Below are 22692 nucleotides of genomic sequence, written 5' to 3' on the forward strand. Positions count from 1 at the left end.
ACAACAAACATGGAGATCTTTAGCAATGCAATTCGGTTATGAAGGCAATACACATTTGAAACCTCAATACTGTGCAACACCAACCATTATATAATCTTGGAATGAATTAAATTAATACAATCTGACAATTCCACCACAGTGCATCACATCTATATGAGCTGAAATTACATTACAAAATTTGGTCAAGAGCAAGCATTATGGACTCGACACAAATACAGTATTGGAAAAGGAAAAGCCACGTGCCGCTACAATATGGTCATGTTAACAGAAATCCAGTTAGAATATGGTCAGCAGCTGTAGCTTCCAAACACACAATGCAATAAATAAATATAGAACTTCTTCCACAAACTCACTCCATGTGTCATTTCACAGTGACTGATATAAATGTCCTGACCACAGAGGGAGGTGTGATTAGTGCAGTGTTTTTAAAAGTGATGCTTTTAAAGCATCACATTCCATTCAATGGCAGGCAGCCTGGCTGGACTAGTCTAGGCAGGCAGCCTGGCTGGACTAGACTAGTCTAGGCTGGACTACCAGTCATGAATGTAGGCCACTAGTCTGAGTCTAGACTACCAAAGTCCTGAACGTAGGTCACTAGTCTGCTGCTTTGTCAAGTAAGGCCCGGAGCTGCGTCTCCAACGTAGCAGTGATGTCATCCTAGGGGGAACAAAGACACAATCAAGCATGAATACAAATGTATTCCTTTAACTGTCCTGTATTATGGAAAATGTATCATGTTCTGAAATATACTACACGCAATGACAATATTGTGCTACCTAAAATAGGAATAGAATCACAGCCTTACATCATTAGTGGAATTGGACATCTTCAAAGCCAACATGGTCCAATTCTTTGCCTCAGAGATATTTCCTAGCTCCATGTGACACTAAAATAAAAAGCCAAATAACAGCACATTGAACACTACTTTGAAAGAAAACATTGAGGCAGCAATTGTACTGTTTTTATTCAATCTTTCATTTACCTTAGCAATATAAAGTCTCACTCTCTTGGAGAAACCCGGGTCAAGTTCCTCTGCCTGATGATGATGTATGATGAAACGTCAAGAGAAGAGCAATGTTTTAATGTACTGTCAAACATTTGATAAGAAAATGTTCTGCCTCCTCAGGTATTACTGTAAGCCTTAAAGCCTGAAGTGAATTATATGTTGCTGTACAAATTAAGCACAAGTGTAGATGAGCACCTTGAGAAAGTTCTCCAGGGCGTCATGTAGAGTGGACGAGGGGGGGCTCTCGTACAGGGCAGCCGCTGCCTTCTTCTCCAGCCATCCTAGGGTCGATACCTAGAGGCACAACACACAAGGTCACATCCTAGGGTCGATACCTAGACGCACAACACACAAGGTCACATCCTAGGGTCGCTACCTAGACGCACAACACACAAGGTCACATCCTAGGGTCGATACCTAGACGCACAACACACAAGGTCACATCCTAGGGTCGATACCTAGACACACAACACACAAGCGTCTATCATTCATCCATGCCTTGAAAAGTAACTTGTGAAATTGGTGAAGGCATGACGATGAGGAGAGATTAGCTTTGCTCCTTGGAAACAACTCAAGGATTAGTTATGTCAGCAGTTTCCTTGGCTCACCTCATAGCACCATATATATATATATATATATATATATATATATATATATATATATATATATATATATATATATTTATTATATATATTTATTATGTCAGCAGTTTCCTTGGCTCACCTCATAGCACCATCGCCCAAGCAGGAAAAAACACAGAGGGTCGTCATCTTTAATGGCTATTGCGCGGTCTAAGTGCTCCTGCAGAGAACAAGAATACCAGCACATTAACTACATTAAACACAACTCTTAAAATATCGTACAGAAAACTAAAATGCGTGATCTTTTTAAAATTATTGTAATTTTATTGAATCAAGTTCCACTGAGATCAAATATAATAATAATAATCTTGTTTAACAGAACACAAGAGGTCTGTTGTCAGGCTCAATAAAGAGAGCCTGGGCCACCAAATGTCCTAAGTATGTAATCTAATCCTATGGTGCCCTCTAGTGATGGGAAACTGAACTGCATACTGAAGTCAGTGGAAGTCAGGTTCTATTGGAGATAGATGAAGGAGTGTGATGAAACCCTATGCTTTCACACTGAACCTAGCCCTGAGCCAAGCGAGTTTAAGGCTATTGAAAAATAGCAGATCTACATGTTCATATAACTTGAACTTGAACTTGTAGGTCTGCAATTTTTTAAAAATCGTAAAAATGTGCTTCAAATCTTTCAGAAAATTGTCAGGATTTAGATTTTTTTAATTTCGACGTCAGGCCTGAATGGGTACCTTTCACCACTGACCTTGAGTATGTGACCGCTCTTCAGTTTGCCATGCATGCTGTCATACTGGGAGGTCAGACTTGCTAGTACTGCAAACCTGGACAGAGTTTAAATGGAAATGAATTCACATCGAAAAGTTTGTTGAAGACAACACACCCAAATTGTTACAGCATCCTACCATTTGTGGCATTCAGCGTTCAGGCCAGTCTTCTTTAGTGCAATCTGAGCCTCCTCGCGGCCTGCAAGAAGTTAAAGCTAAAGATATAATGACAGTCGGTAATATCCCAATGGTTGGGATAATATCAAATCATGCAATTGTCCAACAATGTTAATTTCACACAGCTGATGTTTCAACCTATGGTTTCAACTTGGCACAGCACCTGGAGAAGCACTCTTTGATCATCTAACTATACACAATTGGGAATTTCAAGTTGCATTTGTACAGAACCGTTACTTTTCAGGATTCAAATTCATAAACGGCAAAGCTCGAAACACAGAGGCTACTTTTGATGCTTTTGTGGGACGCTGTAGTATGATCGAGTAGGGCATTAATTTATGGAGAAACCCCCCCCCCCCCACACACAAAAAGTTAAAAGTACATTACCCTGTTCTGCAAAGGATTTCTTCTCCTGCTTGTCCTCTGTCGATTCGAACATGTCACTGTATGCCCGTGCCAGTCGCCATAGAAACTCCCGACTGTCTCCGTACTGTGAATGTGATGTCATGGCAACAGGGGAAAGAACATTTATAGTCTCATCCACAGACAAATGAAGATAAGCAAATATAGAAAACCATTTATCTATGGTCATGTGACCATTTACATCTGTCATGTTCTACATTTGAATATGCAAGTGGATGATCCACCCTGCATTGGAGTCTAATTTTCAACCGATAAAATTCCCAAAGCAATTGATACAACAGCACCTCCTTTAACCCATTTAGGCCCGACGTCGAAATTCTAAAAATGACTTCTAAATCCTGACAGTTTTCTGAAATACCCCATGTTTCTATATCAGTGGTGCTCAATATTTCATGTCAAGGACCCCCAAAACAGAAGATTATTGTAATTGGCCGCCGACCCCCCCCCCCCCCCCCCATCTGAAAATTCCAGGAACATTCGAGTGCGCTCTGAAATAATTTATATTAACAGATTTGTGCCGCATTTTCACGATTATTCAAAAATAGCAGACCTACAAGCTTGTTATGAGCTTGTAGATCTGCTATTTTTCAATAGCAATGCTTAAAACACCAAAAGGGATTCCCGTACAGAATGGGTTAACCACATGAACCCTTGCTTCCTATTGCAAGTAATAATAAGCAAACATTCATCGACAATAGGTTTGGTGTAGAGGGAGGGATAAAAGGAGGGGGCCTGGGAGAGACCCCTGGGGGGGGGTGTTCACAGACCTCTCCCTCTCGCTCACCTGTGCTCTGTGGGCGAGCAGCAGACGGAAGCCCTCCGCTTTGAGGGTGGCATCGCCTGTGTGTAATATGTCAGTCTGTGCCAACAGCAGAGCCAGCTCCCCGCTGGGAACTGACGCTACCACCTCCAGCCTCGCCTCTTTATGTTCTCCCTCTTCTTCTTCCTCCACTTCATCCTGGGAGTCGTCCTGGCGCAGGGTGAGAATGGTGGCGCAACTCTTCTCCTCCTCGTCGTCCTCCTCCTCCTTCTCAGACTCCTGGTCCGGCTCTCTCTCGCCCCCCTCCTCCCTGTCCGTGTCACGGTCCGTGTAGTCGGATTCCGCATATGCTGTGGAGTACCCTCCTTCACTGGTCTCCCCTTCATACATGCTGGCATTGCCCTGGCTGGCAGTGAAGTAAACGGAACTGGAGGTCTGAGAGTCAGCACGGCCCCTGTGGATGTGACGACGTCTGCGTGCACGCTGGCTGTCCTCCACACCTTTCTTGACATCTTGGATGATCTGCGAGGCGATATCCTGTAGGCCACCCCTCAGCTCGGCCACCTCGGTGCGCAGTGAGGACACGCAGCTCAGCACCTCGTCTAGCTGGTTCCTCAACTCCGTCTGCTGCTCTGGAGACAGGCCCTGGACCACTGCCTCCACCGCTGCCACCGCCTGCTGCTGGGCCTCCGCCTCTGGAGGACACAACAGGGTTGGGGAAGCTTAAGACCAGCTTGGTGGCTATTTTACTTACACACACACACACCGTTAAGTATTTTTGTTTGACCGATTTGGTCGCTTTGATTCTTCTCTTCCTTCCTTATTTATTGACACCTCATTGTACCGCCTATCTGGCTAGCTAGTGGCTATAGCTATGACAGAGCAGATCTTCCGCGACACAAGGGAATTCGCAGCGGTATGTATAGGTACTTATAGTTGACACATTCAGAATAACTCAAACGAAAAGAACGGCGCAGACACGACGTTAATGGATATTTATGTCTGCGTTCTATCATTTCAATACGAAAACACAGATACGCACAAGGACCCTACGTAAAGTGACATCCAAATTTCAGAAAAGCTTTACGGAGGGTTCCGAGAGGGGCTAGCGTCGACCCTACCTTGAGCATCCAGGGTCTCCTGCAGCAGAGCTATTGGTCCATGATGATCATCATCATCATCGGTGCTGTCAAACAGCCGAGCCGGAGCTACTGGACTGGCCCCATCACGATGGCTGCCGCTGGTCCCCAGCAGCAGAAGAGGTCTCTGGGATCTCCTCCTCGTGACCTCTTTGTAGATGATGTACGCTATCAAACCGAGGCCAGCGGTGGCCGACACAGCCAGTCCTATCAAACCACTCCTACCCAACGACGAGGTCATTACGCTTCTTCACAACCACCACGACAAACCAGGCGAAAATAATACAAACTAGCAGGTTTTAATACTAAAAAAATTAATTAAAATATACGTCTTCAAATGGAGTCAACTATTCGATCAATTGTCCGACTTATAGATGACAGTAAGCTATGCAATGTTGTATAATGTAACGTGTTAAGTAAAGTCGTTTATAGGAGACGTTTACCAACCGTTTATCGTCAACACCAAAGCAGCGAGCTGTCACATGAACTAGCGTGGTGGTCTGGTCGGATCTATATTCGTGAGGTTTTCTGCTTTAACTATCTCCTTAATACTAGTACATATCACTACCGCACGCGTCTTCTTATGCGAAACATTATCTAAACATATACGAGCGTTGACCTTAAACGCTACAAAAAGCCACCATGCTGATGGTGGTTGTCGTGCGCGTCGCTTCTTGCGCTTCGTCTGTTTGTTGTTATTATGCCAAATTGCCAATGAAGCGTTAAGTTCAGCACCACGAAACATCCGGCTTGAAATGCTCTCTCGGTGTTACAACAATAAAAGTTCTTCTCATGGCTCATACGGACGGCCATAGATATATGCGGACGGCTAGCTCTGGTAATAGTAAGAGAGTGGCGACACTAGTGTTGACTCCCATTGTAACAATGGAATGCGGAAGTACTCATTCTATCTCAATGGGATAGTTCCTTGCGCTCCCCCGCAGGGTCCACATAGTGTTTTATTTGTGAATATCAGCCATCAGCAGCAGTGGTGGAAAAAAGTTCTCAAAATGTTTTACTTAAGTAAAAGTATCAATACTGCAAATGTAGAAAAGTGTGGAATTCAAAATGTACTTGAGTAAAAGTACAAAAGTAGCCTATTTGTATCAAAATGTATGTACTCTAATTGATAAAAAGATTTATTAACAGATTGGAGAATTACAGTACAACGGGCAAGTAGACAAATTCTACATACTGTGAAATAAACATTTCAACAATCAATCAATTCAAATGTGTCACTGTCAACCCCCCCCCCCCCCCCCACCCTGGGCAAGACCTAAGCTGAAAAGACTATCAGCGGAAGTTACGGGGTTTTAGCGGAAGTGAAATCGTTGATGCTTTACAAATCAGTTTACATTCTCCGCGAATGAAACAAGTGTTGTGATTGGTCGGGAAAATATCGTATCCGGGGGAAATACATTCGACGGCTGTTCCGGAGGATACAACCGCTGATAGCTTCTCTGCCTTACGCCAGGGCTCCACTGGGCGCGTTGCGTCACGCGTGCGTGCGTCAAAAAACGAACCGGTTCAATTTTATGGTGACGGAGACGCGACGCAACGCGGGCAGTGGAGCTACCCTCCATTGATTAAAAGGGCACATTCCCGACGCTGACGGAGACGCGACGCAGACGCGACGCAGACGCGCCGCAGACGCGCCCAGTGGAGCCCTGGCGTCAGGTTGTGACCAGGCTTTTCTTTTCGCAGATAAGTAAGCCTGGGACCGAGGCTACCCCCCCCCCTCTCTCTCAAGCTGGCAAGACTGATGAATCAGCAGCCAATCAGAGCACACAGCGCATGATTTAAAACAGTCCGCCCCGCCTGTGTTTGTTTGTAATTCTCAGACGGTAGTTAGCAGCGTCTTCGAGACTCGAGAGTTTGTTACTTTGTTCATCTTCTAACAACATCTCCTCAGAGTTCCGCTCCGTAGCCCACCGTCCGTACCTCCGTTTATTATTTCAGAAGATATAGCAACTGTTTATGATGGCGGAGGAATCGGCAGTAAAGGTCTGCATCCGTGTCCGTCCTCTCATTGAAAGGTAAGTTTTTAACCAACATTAACAAACCGACTAACTACACTAACAACTCTTAAATCATTGCCAGCGCTAGCTGCTTTCAGCATTTAACTATTGTGTGATTATTTTAATTTCATTTCATGGTCAAGTTAGCTAGCGGCTAGCATGCTATCATTAGCCTTTATTCAAGACTCCTCCACGCTGGTTCAGTAAACTGACCAAGAGTCTTGAACTCTTTATTGAATATTTTTTTATTTACACGGCAGTGTGACAGCACGATGTACGCTCGGACGTTTGAGCTAAAAGGATGATCCTTCAGCGACTAGTTTCCATTGTGGACCTATGTATTTTCAGTCATTCACTTGTCTAGCCCAACATTTAGACTCGTAGAGTTTTTTTTTTTCTTTTTTCGATTCTGTATAGAAAAAAACTCTACGGGAGTCTAAATGTTGGGTTACACTTGTCTTGGCCCTGAAACTTGACGAGCGTGATGTGAACCATATATCACTTAGCAGCCTTAGCCCCATATGTTCCCTCTCCCTACGCTCATTCTGTAGCTCCGAGATGAGGTCACACACTGGGCCCCTCCCACCGCGTTTCAGAAACGGCGCAAGTTTCCACAATAAGTGTTTCTTATCCTTACCACACCATTAATCCAAAACGTGTAGTGCCCATGTAGGTTTACACCAATTTAAATTTAGCATCGGCCCAGAAAATCCAACTAGAGATTTGAATTGAGCCTTTACGTCCCGTATTTTTTCAGTCGCTTCCATGTTTATCAAGGAAGTTGAAAAGCTTTAGCGCCTCCCCGGCGCCTCCCCTGGTCGAAAATGTCCAACTGACTTCAGTTCATTCGACATGCACGCGCACACGCACACTTCCTTGTAGCCCTCCAAGCAGAACCCAAATGCTACTGAAGTTTCTGACATTTGTTCGACCCAGTGCATTGGGTCCTGTTCCACGTCGTCCATGCCACCTGATTAAAACATTTACTGGTTCATGTTTACATGTTTACCGCCTCCCCGTGCTCTTTGACGATATTCTTCAGTATGAGGCTTTCTGAATATGTAAAGTATAAGTACCCATACATGCCGCTGCGAATATCTCCTGTGGCGCGGAAGCCGTTAAGTATTTTTAATATATGTTTGCCCGATTTGGAAGCTTGGATTCTTCTTTTCCTTCCTTGTTTATTGACACCTCATTGTACCGCCTATCTGGCTAGCTAGTGGCGCTATAGCTATGACAGAGCAGATCAGAGGCAGGGACGTAGCCTCACAAGCCAACCGCACACCGGGAGGCGGTACAATAAACGGTAAACAAACAAGAAGAAATAAAGCGACCAAATCGGTCAAACAAAGATTAAAAATACTTAACGGCTTCCGCGCCACAGGAGATATTCGCAGCTGGATGTATAGCTACTTAAAGTTACCGAATTAAGAATAACTCAAGGAAAATAATGGCGTCACATGCCGCGGGTCCTATTTTAGAGAGAATCTCCATTTCCGCATATAGGAATTTCCATACGAAAATACAGTAGTGAGCAGGGACCCAACGTAAAACTCAACAAAAGATCAGAAAAGTTTTACGTAGGGTCCCGAAAGGGGCTAACTTCCTTGATAAACATGGAAGCGACTGACAAAATACGGGACGTAAAGGCTCAGTTCAAATCTCTAGTTGGATTTTCTGGGCCGATCCTAAATTTGAATTAGTGTAAACCTGCATGGGCCCTACACGTTTTGGATTAATGGTGTGGTAAGGATAAGAAACACTTATTGTGGAAACTTGCGCCGTTTGTGAAACGCGGTGGGAGGGGCCCAGTGTGTGACCTCATCTCGGAGCTACAGAATGAGCGTAGGGAGAGGGCACATATGGGGCTAGTAAAGTAATAACATTACTTGACAGAACGTGATGTATACAATAAAAGACAAATGGACCTTTAATCAATAAGAACCTATTTAGGTAGATAAGTATTGGGAAGTGTAGGTGTAGCCGCAAGCAACTCGGAATGCTGTCTAAATGCTAGACTGTCCTGAGTTGCTTGCAGCTAGTAGTGGCCTAGTTACACTAAGTACAGTGGTACAACCGTTGTCAAACATGTCAGACAAGGATCTCCATGTATGTACAGGGCTTGACATTAAGGCTTGTCTGCTTGTCCGGGACAAGTAATTAATCTTTCTGTGACACTCCTAGCAGCCAACACTATTGTCTGGCATTCCTAATAATCACCATTCGCATTCCAATATTAATAGTCCTAATGTCTGCAGTCTTTCATACATTACATGTATTTCAAATGCACAGTCATATATCTGTCCTATCCATGCACGCTTAGCAGACTGACCACGTATGCATTAAACGTGTAGTGCTGCATGTGTACTCGCCCAATAATTAATTCCTAAGACTTGGAGTGCTATATTGTCCACTAGTTTCATATCCATTTGAAAGTTCTGGCAGAAAATGTGTGTTAAGTAAACTATCACCACTTTTCCACAAGGAAAAGCTGGACTGAAAATAGGAACTTCCTTTGGGAACAGTCAATGTTTGGGAAGCACAAACGTATGGGGCACACAATTGGCATGTGTGTTGTGAGTGGGGTAATTGATCACACCACCTATTTTGTGTACCCCATACACTTGTGCTTCCTAAAGGAAATTTTGATGTGATCAGTCCTGCACTCATTCCAGGCCTCTCCCTCGTGGGAGAGAATGTCATCCATATGCAGCTTGTGGAGATATATTATAGCCTACACATGTTTTGCCAGAACTTGAAATTGAATATGACGGTCAGTCTGCTAACCTTGCGAGGATAGGACCGATCTATGGCTGTATTTGGAGTATATGATTAAATGTATGATCAGACATTCTAGGGCTATTAACTTATCTAATATTCAAACTAGGGATGTCAAATTAGCTGAATTAACAGATAAATAATTTGTGAAATTAATTAGATGATCCATGCTTGGATGCCGGTGAGAGACAGACACCCTCCTACCACACTGGATTTGTTATAAAGAATACATACATACACATGCTAAATGTATATCCGTCTTCTGACATTTATCTTACCATTCCCACAAATATATACAGAAGTGGCATATTTTGGACATATTTTTGTTCTAATGGTGGTTAATTCATTTTGAAGCTGATTTCAAACATTTATTCAGTATTCACCAAACTAACTTACAGTTAGTAGATTCAAAATTAATTTGTGTGCTCGTGCTCTGGACAAGTGACTGGGGAAATGTACAAGTGCCTCAAAGTTAATGTCAAGTCCTGATGTGTTTATTTGGTGCGGACCCGATCAGAAAATGTTTCGTGCAAGACTGGCCCCACACGTTATTCAAATTGTGTCACATTTTGCATATGTTGTGAGCTTGTAAGTGAGATTGCTATTTCCAAATGGATGATATTTTGTTGCATTCTGAAATATCGTTTCTGCTATGTTACCAGGGAAGAGGCAACGGCTAAAGAAGGCACCAAGCCGGTGCTGTATTGGAAGACTGACGAGAAATCCGTGCAGCACTGTGTTGATGCAACAAAGTGTTTTAACTTTGGTATGTTTTTAACTAACCCATACCTATACTGTGCAAGGTAGAAGATATGCTAGCTCTGGTCCATACACAGCTCTAATGCCTTTGCATTAGAGCTATGCTACACGTCAATATATTTTCAATATCTGTAGAGTGCAGTGCAGCGGAGTAACTAAAAGTTTTGTAATGAACCCTACAAATAAAAAAAATCTTCCCCCCAAGGGGTACCTAAGTCAAAAAAGTTTGGGAACCTCTGAGGTAGTTGATTAACAATAATTGTAACTCTTGAGAGTTAATAAGGGTCCATTTGGTTACTAACTCCATCTTTTAAATGAGGACCACTGGTGGTCCCTGGACCACTGTTGATCCAATTGATCACCATAGCAACCCCAGCCTAGGCCTGATTAGGTAAATTCCCAACACCTGCTAAATCCTCCAAACCTGTATCTTGATTGGAATCAATCTCCACTCACACTCCTCTCAGTCATGCAGCTACACAGACACATCCCAGGCACACTTTGGTAGGCCTATAGCCCTGTCCTGTTTGGATGACAATATTGCCTTTCCAACAGATTTTAATTAAAAAAAAAAACGATTATCGATTATTAATTTTCATAATCTATTTCGGGTCCTATCAACGATAATCGGACCCATCCCTACCACAAAGGTCCAGGTGTTTTGTGCAAAAGCTCCTTATTGGCTATTTCCCCAACCATAAGCCCTACATGAATTGAATGGGGCTATGGGGTGTTGTGCTAATTCGCTTATTTCCATCGCTCATAATATATATTTTTGTTGCCAGTTCGAACCCGGGTGTCAAGTGTCCTTGAGCAAGCTGAACCCCTAATTGCTCCTAATGTGCATCATGTGATCTATGTAAAAGTGCATTGGATAAAGGTGCTATATAAAATGCACCCTTTACCATTTGTTACTTCATGAACTAAAAGCCTGTGCTTTTTGGTAGGAATTCCAATGTCTGCTTGCCTTGAATTTATTATGGTATTTTATTTGTTCACCCATTTGTAGAAACTGTTTTATTATCCCAAAGAAATTCCTGTTGGGGAACCGGCAGCTGTGTCTAGTCTAGCAATCTTCTGTGTGATCACTCTGTAGTGTGTATATATCTAAATCTAGCATCATGATTTATCTTAATCCTTAGTAGTAAAAGTGTGGAATAAACAAACGACTGCTTAACCTTTTATCCCTTTTGATCTTATCTTTCTTATTTATTTTCTTAAAGCAACTTTTGGTATTTAGAAAAGTGCTATTATTGATGTTTTTTGTATTTTAGTTATATTTTAAACTGTATTGCAAAGTTCCAAAGGCAAATGTCAATGATTCTAATTAAATAGCCATAGTTTTATTATAATAAGTAATCAAGTGTTTGTCTGACTGACTTGTCTGATGTATTCAACAGATCGTGTGTTTGGAGCTAACGAATCAACTGCCCAGCTCTATCACGATATAGCAATGCCTCTGGTTGCATCTGCGGTTCAAGGATACAATGGTATGTGTGGGGGGGGAAGGCATATTGAGATCTGCCTCATAAAACCATACAGTTTGTTGTTTAGCCCCAACAAAAAGTATATAATCCTTATATTTTTCTAACCATATTGTCTAGGAACCATATTTGCGTATGGGCAGACCTCGTCTGGCAAGACATTTACCATGATGGGCAGTGACGGTACACCAGGAGTGATACCCCTGGCCATGGAAGATATCTTCCAGACGATCAAGATCAAGGTGAAAAGTCTTTCATATAATAATAGAAATGGTGTTCTAATCTTGGGTTGTTATCAGTACACACTGGTGCAAACCTCATTGATGTTAATCAAAAATTAATGGTTTCGCTTCATTGTAGTATCCTAAGAAGGAGTTCCTTCTCAGGGTATCTTATATGGAGATCTACAATGAGACGGTAGCTGATTTGCTGGTCGATAACTGGAAGAGGAAGCCGTTGGAAGTCCGTGAGGACTCCCATGTAAGTGGCATAGATTCGTTTTAGCTTTTGTTTGCAAAGAGATGTGCATTGTTTTGTGTTAACGTAATGTATTCGCAAATCCATTGTCTTGACAGAAAACCGTGTATGTGGCTGATCTGACTGAGGAACTAGTGATAAACCCTGCTCAAGCCCTGGCCTGGATTAGGAAAGGAGAAAGTGAGAGGTCTTATTAACAAAAGTAAAGACTATTCTTTGCACAGCTGTTAAAACAGAATTTAACTTGTGTTTTACTCAACTCATCTGTGCAGAAAACCGGCATTATGAAAAGACAAAAATGAACCAGCGGAGCAGTCGGTCACACACCATTTTCCGCATGGTAAGACAAATTGTGCCTGCGGCATTAAAACAAGAATTCCTAAAATTAAAAAAATATTAATTTACATTAAATTCAAACATGAAAATCTTGCATCAAAAGCATAACATTGATATATGCGTAATAATTATATGCATCATGCAATATAACATAATGGACTCTGATGCATGCTTTAGTAAAGTCTTGCTTTATGTCAGATTTTGGAGAGCCGAGAAGATGGTGATGGTGAAAATGCTGATGGAGCCATTACCGTGTCTCACCTGGTAAGCAAGCCTGGATGGAACACATCTGTTGCGTCTTTATTTAATGACTAAATTATCTTTGGCTCCTAGATACAGGTTTATTTTGTCCCCTTCTAGAATTTGGTTGACCTGGCTGGTTCAGAAAGGGCAAGTCAAACTGGTGCAGAAGGTAAAGTTGGGGAAGCGTTTTACTAATTAATGGTCATATTTTCCAAACATTGCATGGTTTTGGGGAGAGGTTCTAACTCCCTGCCAGTTTATTATTCTACTTACCATGGGATTGATATATGATGCAGTTTATGGCCTCTGTTTTGTAATTCAGCCTGGTCAAACGAGCATAATTTGATTTCTTAGGTGCGCGCTTCATTGAGGGTTGTAACATCAATAAAAGTCTCTTCACGCTTGGACAAGTAATCAAAAAGCTGTCTGAGGCAAACCAGCGGTGAGTGAACTAAAGTTTTATTCTAGTGCGGGGAAAGCACGCTTTCCTTGTCTGTTTGGGCCGATAATATTCCCCTTTACATGATACTCTCCTTTACTTTGTTCCCTTCAGGCGATGTGCTTTAAGTTTATATACGACCTGACACATTTATTTTTTTATCCAAAATGAGTAAAGCACAGGCAGATGTAGCTAGATGTAATGTTAGAGTCCACAGAAGCGAACTTTTCAAACTTGTTTTCTCAACTCCATTTACTGGAAGTCATTACTCTACAAGTCATATTCCAAAACTGGTGGGTCAAACCGAACCAATATGTCAATTAAAATAAATCCAATGGCAGCCCCTCAGTCAAATCTGGTCACATAAGTTCAGATACTTGGACAGCTCCATAACAGCCCTACTAATGGTTTTATCATTAAATTAAAGAAATTTGTTTCTGTAAATTATACTCTTTCCACACAGTGGCTTCACAAACTACAGAGACAGCAAACTCACCCGAATCCTGCAGAACTCCTTGGGTGGGAACGCCAAAACGGTTATCATTTGTACCATCACTCCTGCAACACTGGATGAAACCCTCAGCACCCTTCAGGTTGGTGGAATCCTTTACTGTGTGTTTGATACGTCATCAATAGAGCGTCACAGTCCCGCCGGCCCCCTTTCAGAACGACTAGGGCACCAGCACCATTCATTTTTTTCCATGGACGTTTCAAAAAGTATTTAAAGCCTTGGACAAAGCTAACACAGATGATGACCTTGACAATAAACAATGTTTTGGGCCGGACAAATGATTCGAAAGAAACTCTCTTCTAATTATTTGTTCAGCCCAAATAATTGTGTTTAGTCTCTCGCTCTACGTCGTCCTCAGACGAGCCCTCCATCGGCGTCTCCAGTCATCTCGGTTCTCCATACATCTGGCCAGCTCCTTTGTGCTTTCCGCACCAGTATCTTTCTTTAGTACGTCCACGTAGGTAGGTGTGGGACGTCCTCTCGATCGATGCCCGTGTGTTGGTTCCCACAGTACAAGCTTTTTGGCCGGGAGTTCTTGATGTCGGTGGCAGTGGCCAGCTAGTCTCATCCTCCTTACTGCTATCTTCTCTGTTACACTTGGTAATGCCCCGTACAGAAGCTTGTTGGTGATGTGCTCATCCTGGTTGATGTTAAGTACCACACGTAACATTCTGGTGTAGCACCCGTCCAGGGATTTCTGTAGGGCTTGTTTAAGTGTCCAGCATTCACAGCCATAGAGGAGGACGGACTCCACGGTAGCAGAGAAGAAACTCTGATCTTGATGTGTCGGGGGAGGTTGGATTTCCACACACTGGTCATACCATTAAGAGCTCGCCAGGCAAGTGCCTTCCTCACTTTAAGGTCCTTCTCTGTGGAGTCGACCCATGCGCCCAGGTATTTGAAGTCACTGACCTCCTTTAGGACAATACCCTCTATTGTCGTTAGGGGCAGATGTTCTTGGGGGATGTTATAGAGTATGACCTCAGTCTTCTTTGCATTTAGACTGAGGCCAACTTTGGCGCACTCCATCTCCACACAGGTCAGGAGAGCCTGTGCCTGCCTTACGTTGTCAGATAGCAGGCAGATGTCATCAGCGTAGTCCAGGTCTGTGAGGGTTTCTGCAGGGTGTCTCGTAGACCTTCTGGGTGAGACAGTGAAGCCGAGCTCTGGCTCCCTTCCATTAATAGCTTGTCTCAGGGCATAGTCCAACACTATTATAAAAAGGAAGGGGGCCAGGGTGTCTCCCTGCAGCACTCCGGTTTGGATGCTGAATTCCTCGCTGTTACCATCCGGCGTTGTCACTCGGGCTCTCGTTCCTGTGTACATGGTGTCAATGGCTCTGAGCAGGTTCGGAGGAACATTGTAGGCCTTGAGTATTCTCACCATCATTCCTCTATGGATTGAGTCAAAGGCCTTCTTGAAGTCAATGAAGCATAGCACTGCTGCTAGGTTGTTCCTCTTGACCTCTTCAATGATCCTCCGTAACGCAAGGATCTGGGCTAAGGTTGTTCTCCCCTCTCGGAATCCGTTTTGGTTTTCCCTGAGGTGGGGGTCGATTGCGCTCCTAATCCTGTTCAGTATCATGCGATTGAACATTTTTGCTATGATACAGGTCAGGCTGATACCGTGGTAATTGTCAGGTTTTGACAGATCTCCAGATTTTGGTACTGGGATGATGTGAGAGAGAGACCATATTTCTGGCATGATGTTTCCCAATAGAGCCTGGTTGCAGATCTCCAAGATGACTTCATCCAGATTGCAGTTCTTGACTACCTCAGGTGGAATGCCGTCAGGTCCAGCACTTTTCCCTTGCTTCAGGGAGGCTTTGACCTTGGCAAACTCTCCTGCTGTGAAAGGGCCGTCATCAATGCGGAGATCCTCTAGGACTGCAGGCATTTCCCTTTCAGCACCTTCCACTGTCTGGTGTGTGCCGAGGAGGTTCCTGAAGTGAGTTAACCAGGTGGTCACTCTCTCTTCTGGGCTGTTTCCTGCCACCTGTCCCTCTTTCGGTCTTTTCCTTCCACACATCTCATTGATCACCTTCCATGACTCGCTGTACTGGAATTCCCCATGAGCAGCTTCTACCCTGCGGACTTTTTGCATCAGCTCCTCACCCTTGATGTTGTCGTACTCGGCGAAGAGAAGACGCTTGGCCTCCTTCAGTGTCTCGCGTTGTTCTGCGGACGGTTCTTGATCGCATGCTCGACGTGCTTCCTCTATTCTTTGACGCGCTGCGATGACATCTGGATGTTTCGATCTGGTTGGGCCTCTGGTCCTCTGCATCATCGGTACACACCTCGCTGTTGCAGCCTTGTGTGCTTCCATGAACTTTGTGTACCCTGTGCCCGGTTCCTCCCTCACATCCTGTATGTGAACGAGGTCCTTGAACTCCACTGTGTATCTGGCCTGTAGTTCAGGGCTTGTGGAGAATGTCCTCCAGTCATGGCGTACCATGGGGCTCGGTTTTGGGGTCCTTAGACTCAACCTCACTCTCATGGATACCACCCGGTGGTCAGAACCTACAGAGTTGAAGGTGTTGTAGGGTTCCGCGTTCAAGATGGAATTCCTCCATTTTCGTCTCACTAGTATGTAGTCTAGTTGACGTCTCATACCAGTAGGCCGGTCCTGGAAGGTCCATCTTTTGCCCATTATAGTCAGTTGTCATCAGAGTTGTCATTTCGAGGCTTAATAAAGATTTTAAATACTTTCTGAAACATCTATGGGAAATTCTCTTCCAGTGCCCTCGGAGGAGGCGGGACTGCAACGCTCTATACTAGTGACTTGGTGACAAATTCATTTTGATGTGTTCTAACTTCTTTATGAGGAGTTGCATCGTATGTGTATACTGTTCGTCGCTCATCACCTGCCCAAACTTGGTTTGGGGATGTGCATGTTGCCCTTTTCTTGTAGCCTCACTTCACCTGTACTTTTTTTTCCTTTTTTCTAGTTCGCTAGTACTGCCAAGTGCATGAAAAACGATCCTCACGTCACAGAAGTTTATGATGATGGGGCCCTGCTGAAGAGGTATCGCAATGAGATCGTTGACCTGAAGCGACGGCTTCACGAGGCAAGTAAAATTTTTCTGGGATTGGATACGTTTTGAATAGATGAAATCAATCATTGTTTACATCCTTGCACTATTTTATATTTATACGTCTGGCATAATACAGAACAAACAAATTATTTTCATTGTTGCAACATTGGTAATGATGGTAAATGGTTTTCTCAAGGCATTGTTGCAACATCACTAATAATAAACATCAGTTTACAACAAGACGATAAGTGTGACCGTTGTCTTAGCTGCTTGAAGGTGCTGTGCACAAGGATCTTACCCCAGGTTATAAAGGAATCTATTCAACTTTATTGTATAACCCAATTTTCCCCCAAATGGCAAATTAAGAGGATATCCATTGGCCATCATACTATTTTACAATTTCAGCATTTAGCAGACTCTTAATCCAGAGTAAAAAAGTAGTTATCATGAAACATGCGTAAACTAAGAACTTAACAGTGGAATATCTATAATTAAACTACCGGTACATGTATACTATACCCATGTGCTATGACTACATACAATTCTAGTGCTGTCTACATAGTACATAACATGATTTAGTCAAATGCTATCTAATTCTACAAAAAGTGAACAACAGTCATTGTGGGTGGTCAGAAGAATGAGATGTCTATAAACTTTAATGCTTGAAGGTCGTATGTTTGTCATTTAATTAACTACATGCTCTGGTAGGCTGTTCCACACCCGGACAGCAGTGTTGTCCTGCATGCAAATTAATTGACCTCTCTCCCATGGCAGGTTTCATCAGTTACCCAGACAACAGCAACAGAGAAGGAGTCCCTATTTCTACTCCTACAGGAGAAGGAACAGCTCCGCATAGAACAGACTGACAAGATCCGCAACCTCACTAGACTCCTTGTCACCAGTACATCTTTTGTCGCCAGTAATAAGGTACAACCAGCACAAGATCCGAAATCGGGAGGACCATGGAAACGCTCGTATTTAAGTTTTTTTTAATTACATGTGCATAATGCCTCTTATCAGCATGCACATAGAACCACATAATTGGCAGTGTGCCCCTCCCACTAGATTAGTGGGAGGGGCCTATGTAAGCGACTGCAGCAACCACACTTTGTAATTTTTCAAAATTGCGACCTTTCTAGTTATAGATGCATCTCACAAAAATATAGGTGCATCTCACAAAATGTGCATTATAATCTGGAAATTTGTGTTTATCAACCATCAAATGGATTAATACTCTGTCATCTGTGTAGATGCCAAAACGCAGGGTCACATGGGGAGGGAAACTTCTCAGGCCCACTGAGCCGTCGGATGGACATGTCAAACCATCAGAGCTCAGTTTTGCAGAGCCTGTCGCACGGAAAATGACTTCACTGTCCGAGCAGGGCGAATGTAAGCATGAATGCAGGAAATCTCCACAATGAAGCATTTTCATCTAAATGGACACAGTTCTGGTGCACTTTATTTAATATAAGCTTTCTTTTATATTGTCAGATGATGAAGAATTTGAGTCTCGTTGGGAAAGTCATTATGAGTCGTCTTTTTGCCCAGAGATGAACCAAAACTCTTTTTCCAGCTTTGGAGACAGGTGATTTTTACCCTGCAGGTGTAGAGAACACATTTCTCTTTGTTTAAATACTTGTAGGGATGGAATGCCCCACTAACCAGACTTCCGTGAGAACTTTTGGTCTATCTTTTTTTTTTTTTTTTTTCCCAGCCCTCAAATATCCATCAAAGTGTCCGAGCTGGAGAACCGGCTCAAGGTGGAGACCGACCAGAAGGAGGAAGCGGAGAGTCGGCTCAAGGTGGAGACCGACCAGAAGGAGGAAGCGGAGAGTCGGCTCAAGGCGGAGACCGACCAGAAGGAGGAAGCGGAGAGTCGGCTCAAGGTGGAGACCGACCAGAAGGAGGAAGCGGAGAGTCGGCTCAAGGCGGAGACCGATCAGAAAGCGGAGGCGTTGGCAAAGGCTGAAACACTCCATAGGAGAGTTGAGGAGTTGGATGCTCTACTGGCGATTGAAGCTCTGCAGACCCATGGTGCCATGGAGAAGATGGCAGCAGCCGAAAACGCAGCAGTAGAGTTGAACCTCCAGCTGAAAGTGGAGACTCAGCAGAAGCTAGAATCTGTTGTGATGTTGGAGTTGAGAGTCGCCGATCTCGAGAGACAGCTTCAGGAGTGGACTCAAACTGACTCAACCAGTAAAGCTGATGAGGTCAGCCTCCCCCTTTTTAATCACGTCACTTTACATAAATGGTACTTTGCATGTATAAAACATCTGTGAAGAAAAGTAACCCAGTTTTCTTTCAGATACAAAAACGTTCTGATGATACCATGCAGCTGTTAGACAGCCTGGTTTCTAATCAGGTAATGTAACGTAATTGGTCAACTTTTGAATGAACCAGACAAAAAAAAGACTGACTAGGATCGCTACGATTGTTAAACCAACACCTGTTAATTACATGCTGCTTAATAGTCAGAATGACTTTGATAATTTCCCTGCTCATCATAACTAAACAACCCAAAAACACTTGTCATGTTAAAAATCAGACTAGTCTGAAGCGAGTGGTGCAGCAGCACCCCCTAATATTGGTACTCTAAACTGACATAGTCGTATAGGGACAAAGCTGTTCCTTGGAGTGGTTGCAGCACTAAAAAAAAAACTTATGCGACATGCATTTCATTTGAAAATTAACACGCCATGAAATGGGCACAGTCGTAATGGAACATATGTTAGTCCCATCTAATTTATTTATCACTGAAGGACCTTGTAATTGGAAAGAATTGTTGTTTTTCACACTATTCTTCTATATAGGAAACTGTTATTGCAGAGAGGAACCAAATGAAGCAGGAGGTAGACTTCCTCAAAGAGCGTGCTGAGCGGCTTGAGCAGGAAAAGGAGGATCTTTCCCAGGAGCTTGCTGAAAGGAGAGACCTGGAAGAGTTTAACTCTCTAGAAAAAGACTCTCATGAGGTAATTACCTTCATTGTAGGGCTGCAACTATCGATTATCATCCTGACTATCAACTAATGAATACGGTGTCATACAGAAAAAGCCCATCTATAAGCTTGCATCATGATGTAATGAGAACTTGTAGATCTGCTATCTTCAGTGTTTTAAAATGAAACAACTTGTATAATATCAATTTGTTTCTTTCCTCCACATTATGCTCGTTTTGTAAATGGTTGATGTATCAAGTCAATGATATGTGATTTCAAGCCATAAAATGATGTTCTGTGACGCTCACTCACTATACTTACGTGCTCTTATAGCAAGAGCTGAAAAGGGACATTTCTTCCTTGAAGAAGGACCTTGAATCTGCAGAGTACAAATGCCAGGAGTTTGAGGCAAGTCCTCATTCAACAAATGACACATGGGTCATATTGCCACTTGGATGTTAATTCAATCATTCAAAATGGGTTAATTTATGTTTACCCTTTTAATCTATTTAAAGGCCAGACTAAGCCTAATGTCTGAAGATCTGAAGAAGCAAAGTGCTTGGGTGGAGGATCTTCAGAGTCTGGTATGTTCTGGGTTTATGCAAATGTGTATACTGTACGTACATGGCATCAACTCTAAACTAGAAAGATGCAATTCTGGAAAACAAAATTAAATCTATGCCCAGATGCAAATGGGCATGGCCATTTGCGTTGGTAGTTGTGTCATGACCCAAGGAATCCAGGGAAAAATACTTAAATTTTACAACCTACGGTTCAATAGTTGTAAGGAGAAACATAAAGTGGGCTGTTATAGCACCACCATGTGGCTGATTGATGTACCTGTAATCCTTTTCTAAATGTATTTTGTAATTATGAACCTAAAGGTTTTGTAACTATATTGCTCTTTCTCTGAGAAGAAAGAAGTACTTGAAGTAATGCGTCAAACGTTTGGCTTACTCTAGAAAGAAGTGAAATGGTGTGACAATTACTATAGTCTGGTTGTATCTAGTGATATCCTTAAGCAGAATATATTTTCAGTTTGGTTAGTGTGAATGCTAAAAACAGTCATGGTCTGCAACTCTGCATGGGTCTTACAAAATCATTAATATCTGACTTGTCTGCTAGTGTTATCTATCATTTGTCTGGGATTGAATTGGAACGATGTGGATTATACAAATGCAGTAAATATTCATGCACCCCTCAAACATCCACCTCTCGCCTATACCCCACAGCAAGACAAGGACTTGGTGCAGGAGGTTTCAAAGCTTCGCCGCTCCCTGGATGATGCAGAAGGACTCAGTCGAGACACAAAAAAGGAATGGGCCATTCTGCGCAGTCAAAATATCAGTCTGAAGGAGAGAGATGTGAGTTACCAGTGTACACTATATAACTTGGTAGAACATGCTTTTCTTTGTTGCTACCAAACAAATTCAACATGATTTAGATAGCATTTGATGCAGACTTATAGCATGTTATGTAGACGGCACTATAATTGCATTGTATGTAGTCATAGCACGTCATAGTACATATGTATAGCATAGTAGTATATGTATAGTTTCATTATATAGATATTCCACTGTTACTTTCTTAGCTTACGCATGTTTCATGATAAATGTTTTTATGTGATGTATTCCCATGTTTTTTTGTTCTTGCTTAATGTAAATCGCTCTGGATTAAGAGCGTCTGCTAAATGCCTAAATTGTAATCGTACACACACCTAGTTATGACTTTAGACATTGTATATGTGTATAATCGGCGTGGGAATATGTGATCTCATATTTGTATTTCGCTGATGTAATTGCCATTATTGAACAAAAGTATGTCATGGACTCGCCATACTAGTGTTATGTCCTGTGGAACCTGTTTTCCAGGTGGCACAAACTGCCAATTATGAGAAGATGGAGGCTGGGGTCAGTGGCCTGCACCACCAGATGGAGACTGAGAAATCACGCTACAAGAAGATGCAGGCTGAGCTCCAGAGAGAAATGAAAATGGCCTTCGAGGAGAACACAAAACTCACCACTCTGTTGAATGGCAAAGTCCCCAAAAGTAAGTGTTATTTTAGACACCACAATTTGTTTTAACCTTGTGGTTATAATAACCCTCTTATGTTTTGGCCTATAACTCTGCAACCATAAGTGGATTGTATTTCTTAAAAACAGTTTGCTGTTACTCCTACAGATTTTGTCAACACATTATCTCTACAGTATGTTAAACAACTTGCATAATTCAGATTTATCATGTTTCATAACTTTCTTTCCAAAGTTTGCAGGAAGGGCCTACTCTACAAATTATATATTTATTTTTACTCTAGACCAGTAGCATGTTAAATTAACCACTGCAGTACATCTATGGAGTCTGGACAAAATAAAGTAATTAATGATATTTTTCCCAGACCTCATTGACAGCATGACCCTTGAGAGAGAGGTGACTAACCTCAAGAAGGAGCTGACGGTTTTCCATGGCAAAGAGGGAGAACTCCAAGCTCAGCTGAAGGAGTTGTCACCACTACAGCATCTTCCAGACAAAGTGGATAATTTGTTGAAACAGGTGAGGTTACGCTGCGGTAGCCAACACTAAACAAAAAAAAGGTATTCAAATAATAGTTTTACATTTGATCAATGTCATTTATGTAAAACATTTTAATGTACCATTTATAACTTGGAAGAAAATGCTTTTCTTTGTTGCTACCAAACAATTTCAACATTATTATTTTTTCCGTTTCTTGTAACTTGCAATGAGTATGTAACATAATTTTATAATTGACCATAAAACTTGCTTGAAACCATACATGATGACAGTGAAATTAT

At 42.6% G+C, this 22692-nt stretch overlaps 2 protein-coding genes across 2 annotated transcripts in view; one reads left to right on the plus strand and one right to left on the minus strand.

Annotated features, from left to right (window-relative positions):
- Positions 1 to 183: 183 nt before the first annotated feature.
- rmdn3 (regulator of microtubule dynamics 3) lies at positions 184 to 5635 on the minus strand. Its single transcript, XM_083790261.1, has 10 exons — positions 4851 to 5635; positions 3754 to 4424; positions 2934 to 3036; positions 2508 to 2568; positions 2351 to 2426; positions 1730 to 1807; positions 1202 to 1300; positions 983 to 1036; positions 806 to 886; positions 184 to 657 (listed from the first exon to the last, which is right to left on the minus strand). The coding sequence occupies exons 1-10, from the start codon at positions 5107 to 5109 to the stop codon at positions 595 to 597; spliced, it is 1545 nt and encodes a 514-aa protein (XP_083646387.1). The 5' UTR covers positions 5110 to 5635; the 3' UTR covers positions 184 to 594.
- A 1142-nt stretch (positions 5636 to 6777) lies between these two features.
- The window catches only part of cenpe (centromere protein E), a 32557-nt gene continuing 16642 nt past the window's right edge, over positions 6778 to 22692 (plus strand). The window contains exons 1-23 of the mRNA XM_083790527.1: positions 6778 to 6904; positions 10327 to 10430; positions 11824 to 11913; positions 12028 to 12149; positions 12268 to 12387; positions 12483 to 12564; positions 12657 to 12724; positions 12919 to 12984; positions 13081 to 13132; positions 13318 to 13405; positions 13866 to 13995; positions 16861 to 16980; positions 17722 to 17874; positions 18198 to 18336; positions 18439 to 18532; positions 18662 to 19157; positions 19253 to 19309; positions 19758 to 19916; positions 20216 to 20290; positions 20398 to 20466; positions 21115 to 21246; positions 21754 to 21931; positions 22278 to 22432. Coding sequence (XP_083646653.1) covers positions 6846 to 6904; positions 10327 to 10430; positions 11824 to 11913; positions 12028 to 12149; positions 12268 to 12387; positions 12483 to 12564; positions 12657 to 12724; positions 12919 to 12984; positions 13081 to 13132; positions 13318 to 13405; positions 13866 to 13995; positions 16861 to 16980; positions 17722 to 17874; positions 18198 to 18336; positions 18439 to 18532; positions 18662 to 19157; positions 19253 to 19309; positions 19758 to 19916; positions 20216 to 20290; positions 20398 to 20466; positions 21115 to 21246; positions 21754 to 21931; positions 22278 to 22432 — 2808 coding nt within the window. The 5' untranslated portion in view covers positions 6778 to 6845. The remainder of the gene's footprint in view (positions 6905 to 10326; positions 10431 to 11823; positions 11914 to 12027; positions 12150 to 12267; positions 12388 to 12482; positions 12565 to 12656; positions 12725 to 12918; positions 12985 to 13080; positions 13133 to 13317; positions 13406 to 13865; positions 13996 to 16860; positions 16981 to 17721; positions 17875 to 18197; positions 18337 to 18438; positions 18533 to 18661; positions 19158 to 19252; positions 19310 to 19757; positions 19917 to 20215; positions 20291 to 20397; positions 20467 to 21114; positions 21247 to 21753; positions 21932 to 22277; positions 22433 to 22692) is intronic.

The sequence above is a fragment of the Protomyctophum parallelum genome (assembly GCF_964188405.1).
Source record: "Protomyctophum parallelum genome assembly, chromosome: 19".
Classification (NCBI taxonomy): domain Eukaryota; kingdom Metazoa; phylum Chordata; class Actinopteri; order Myctophiformes; family Myctophidae; genus Protomyctophum; species Protomyctophum parallelum.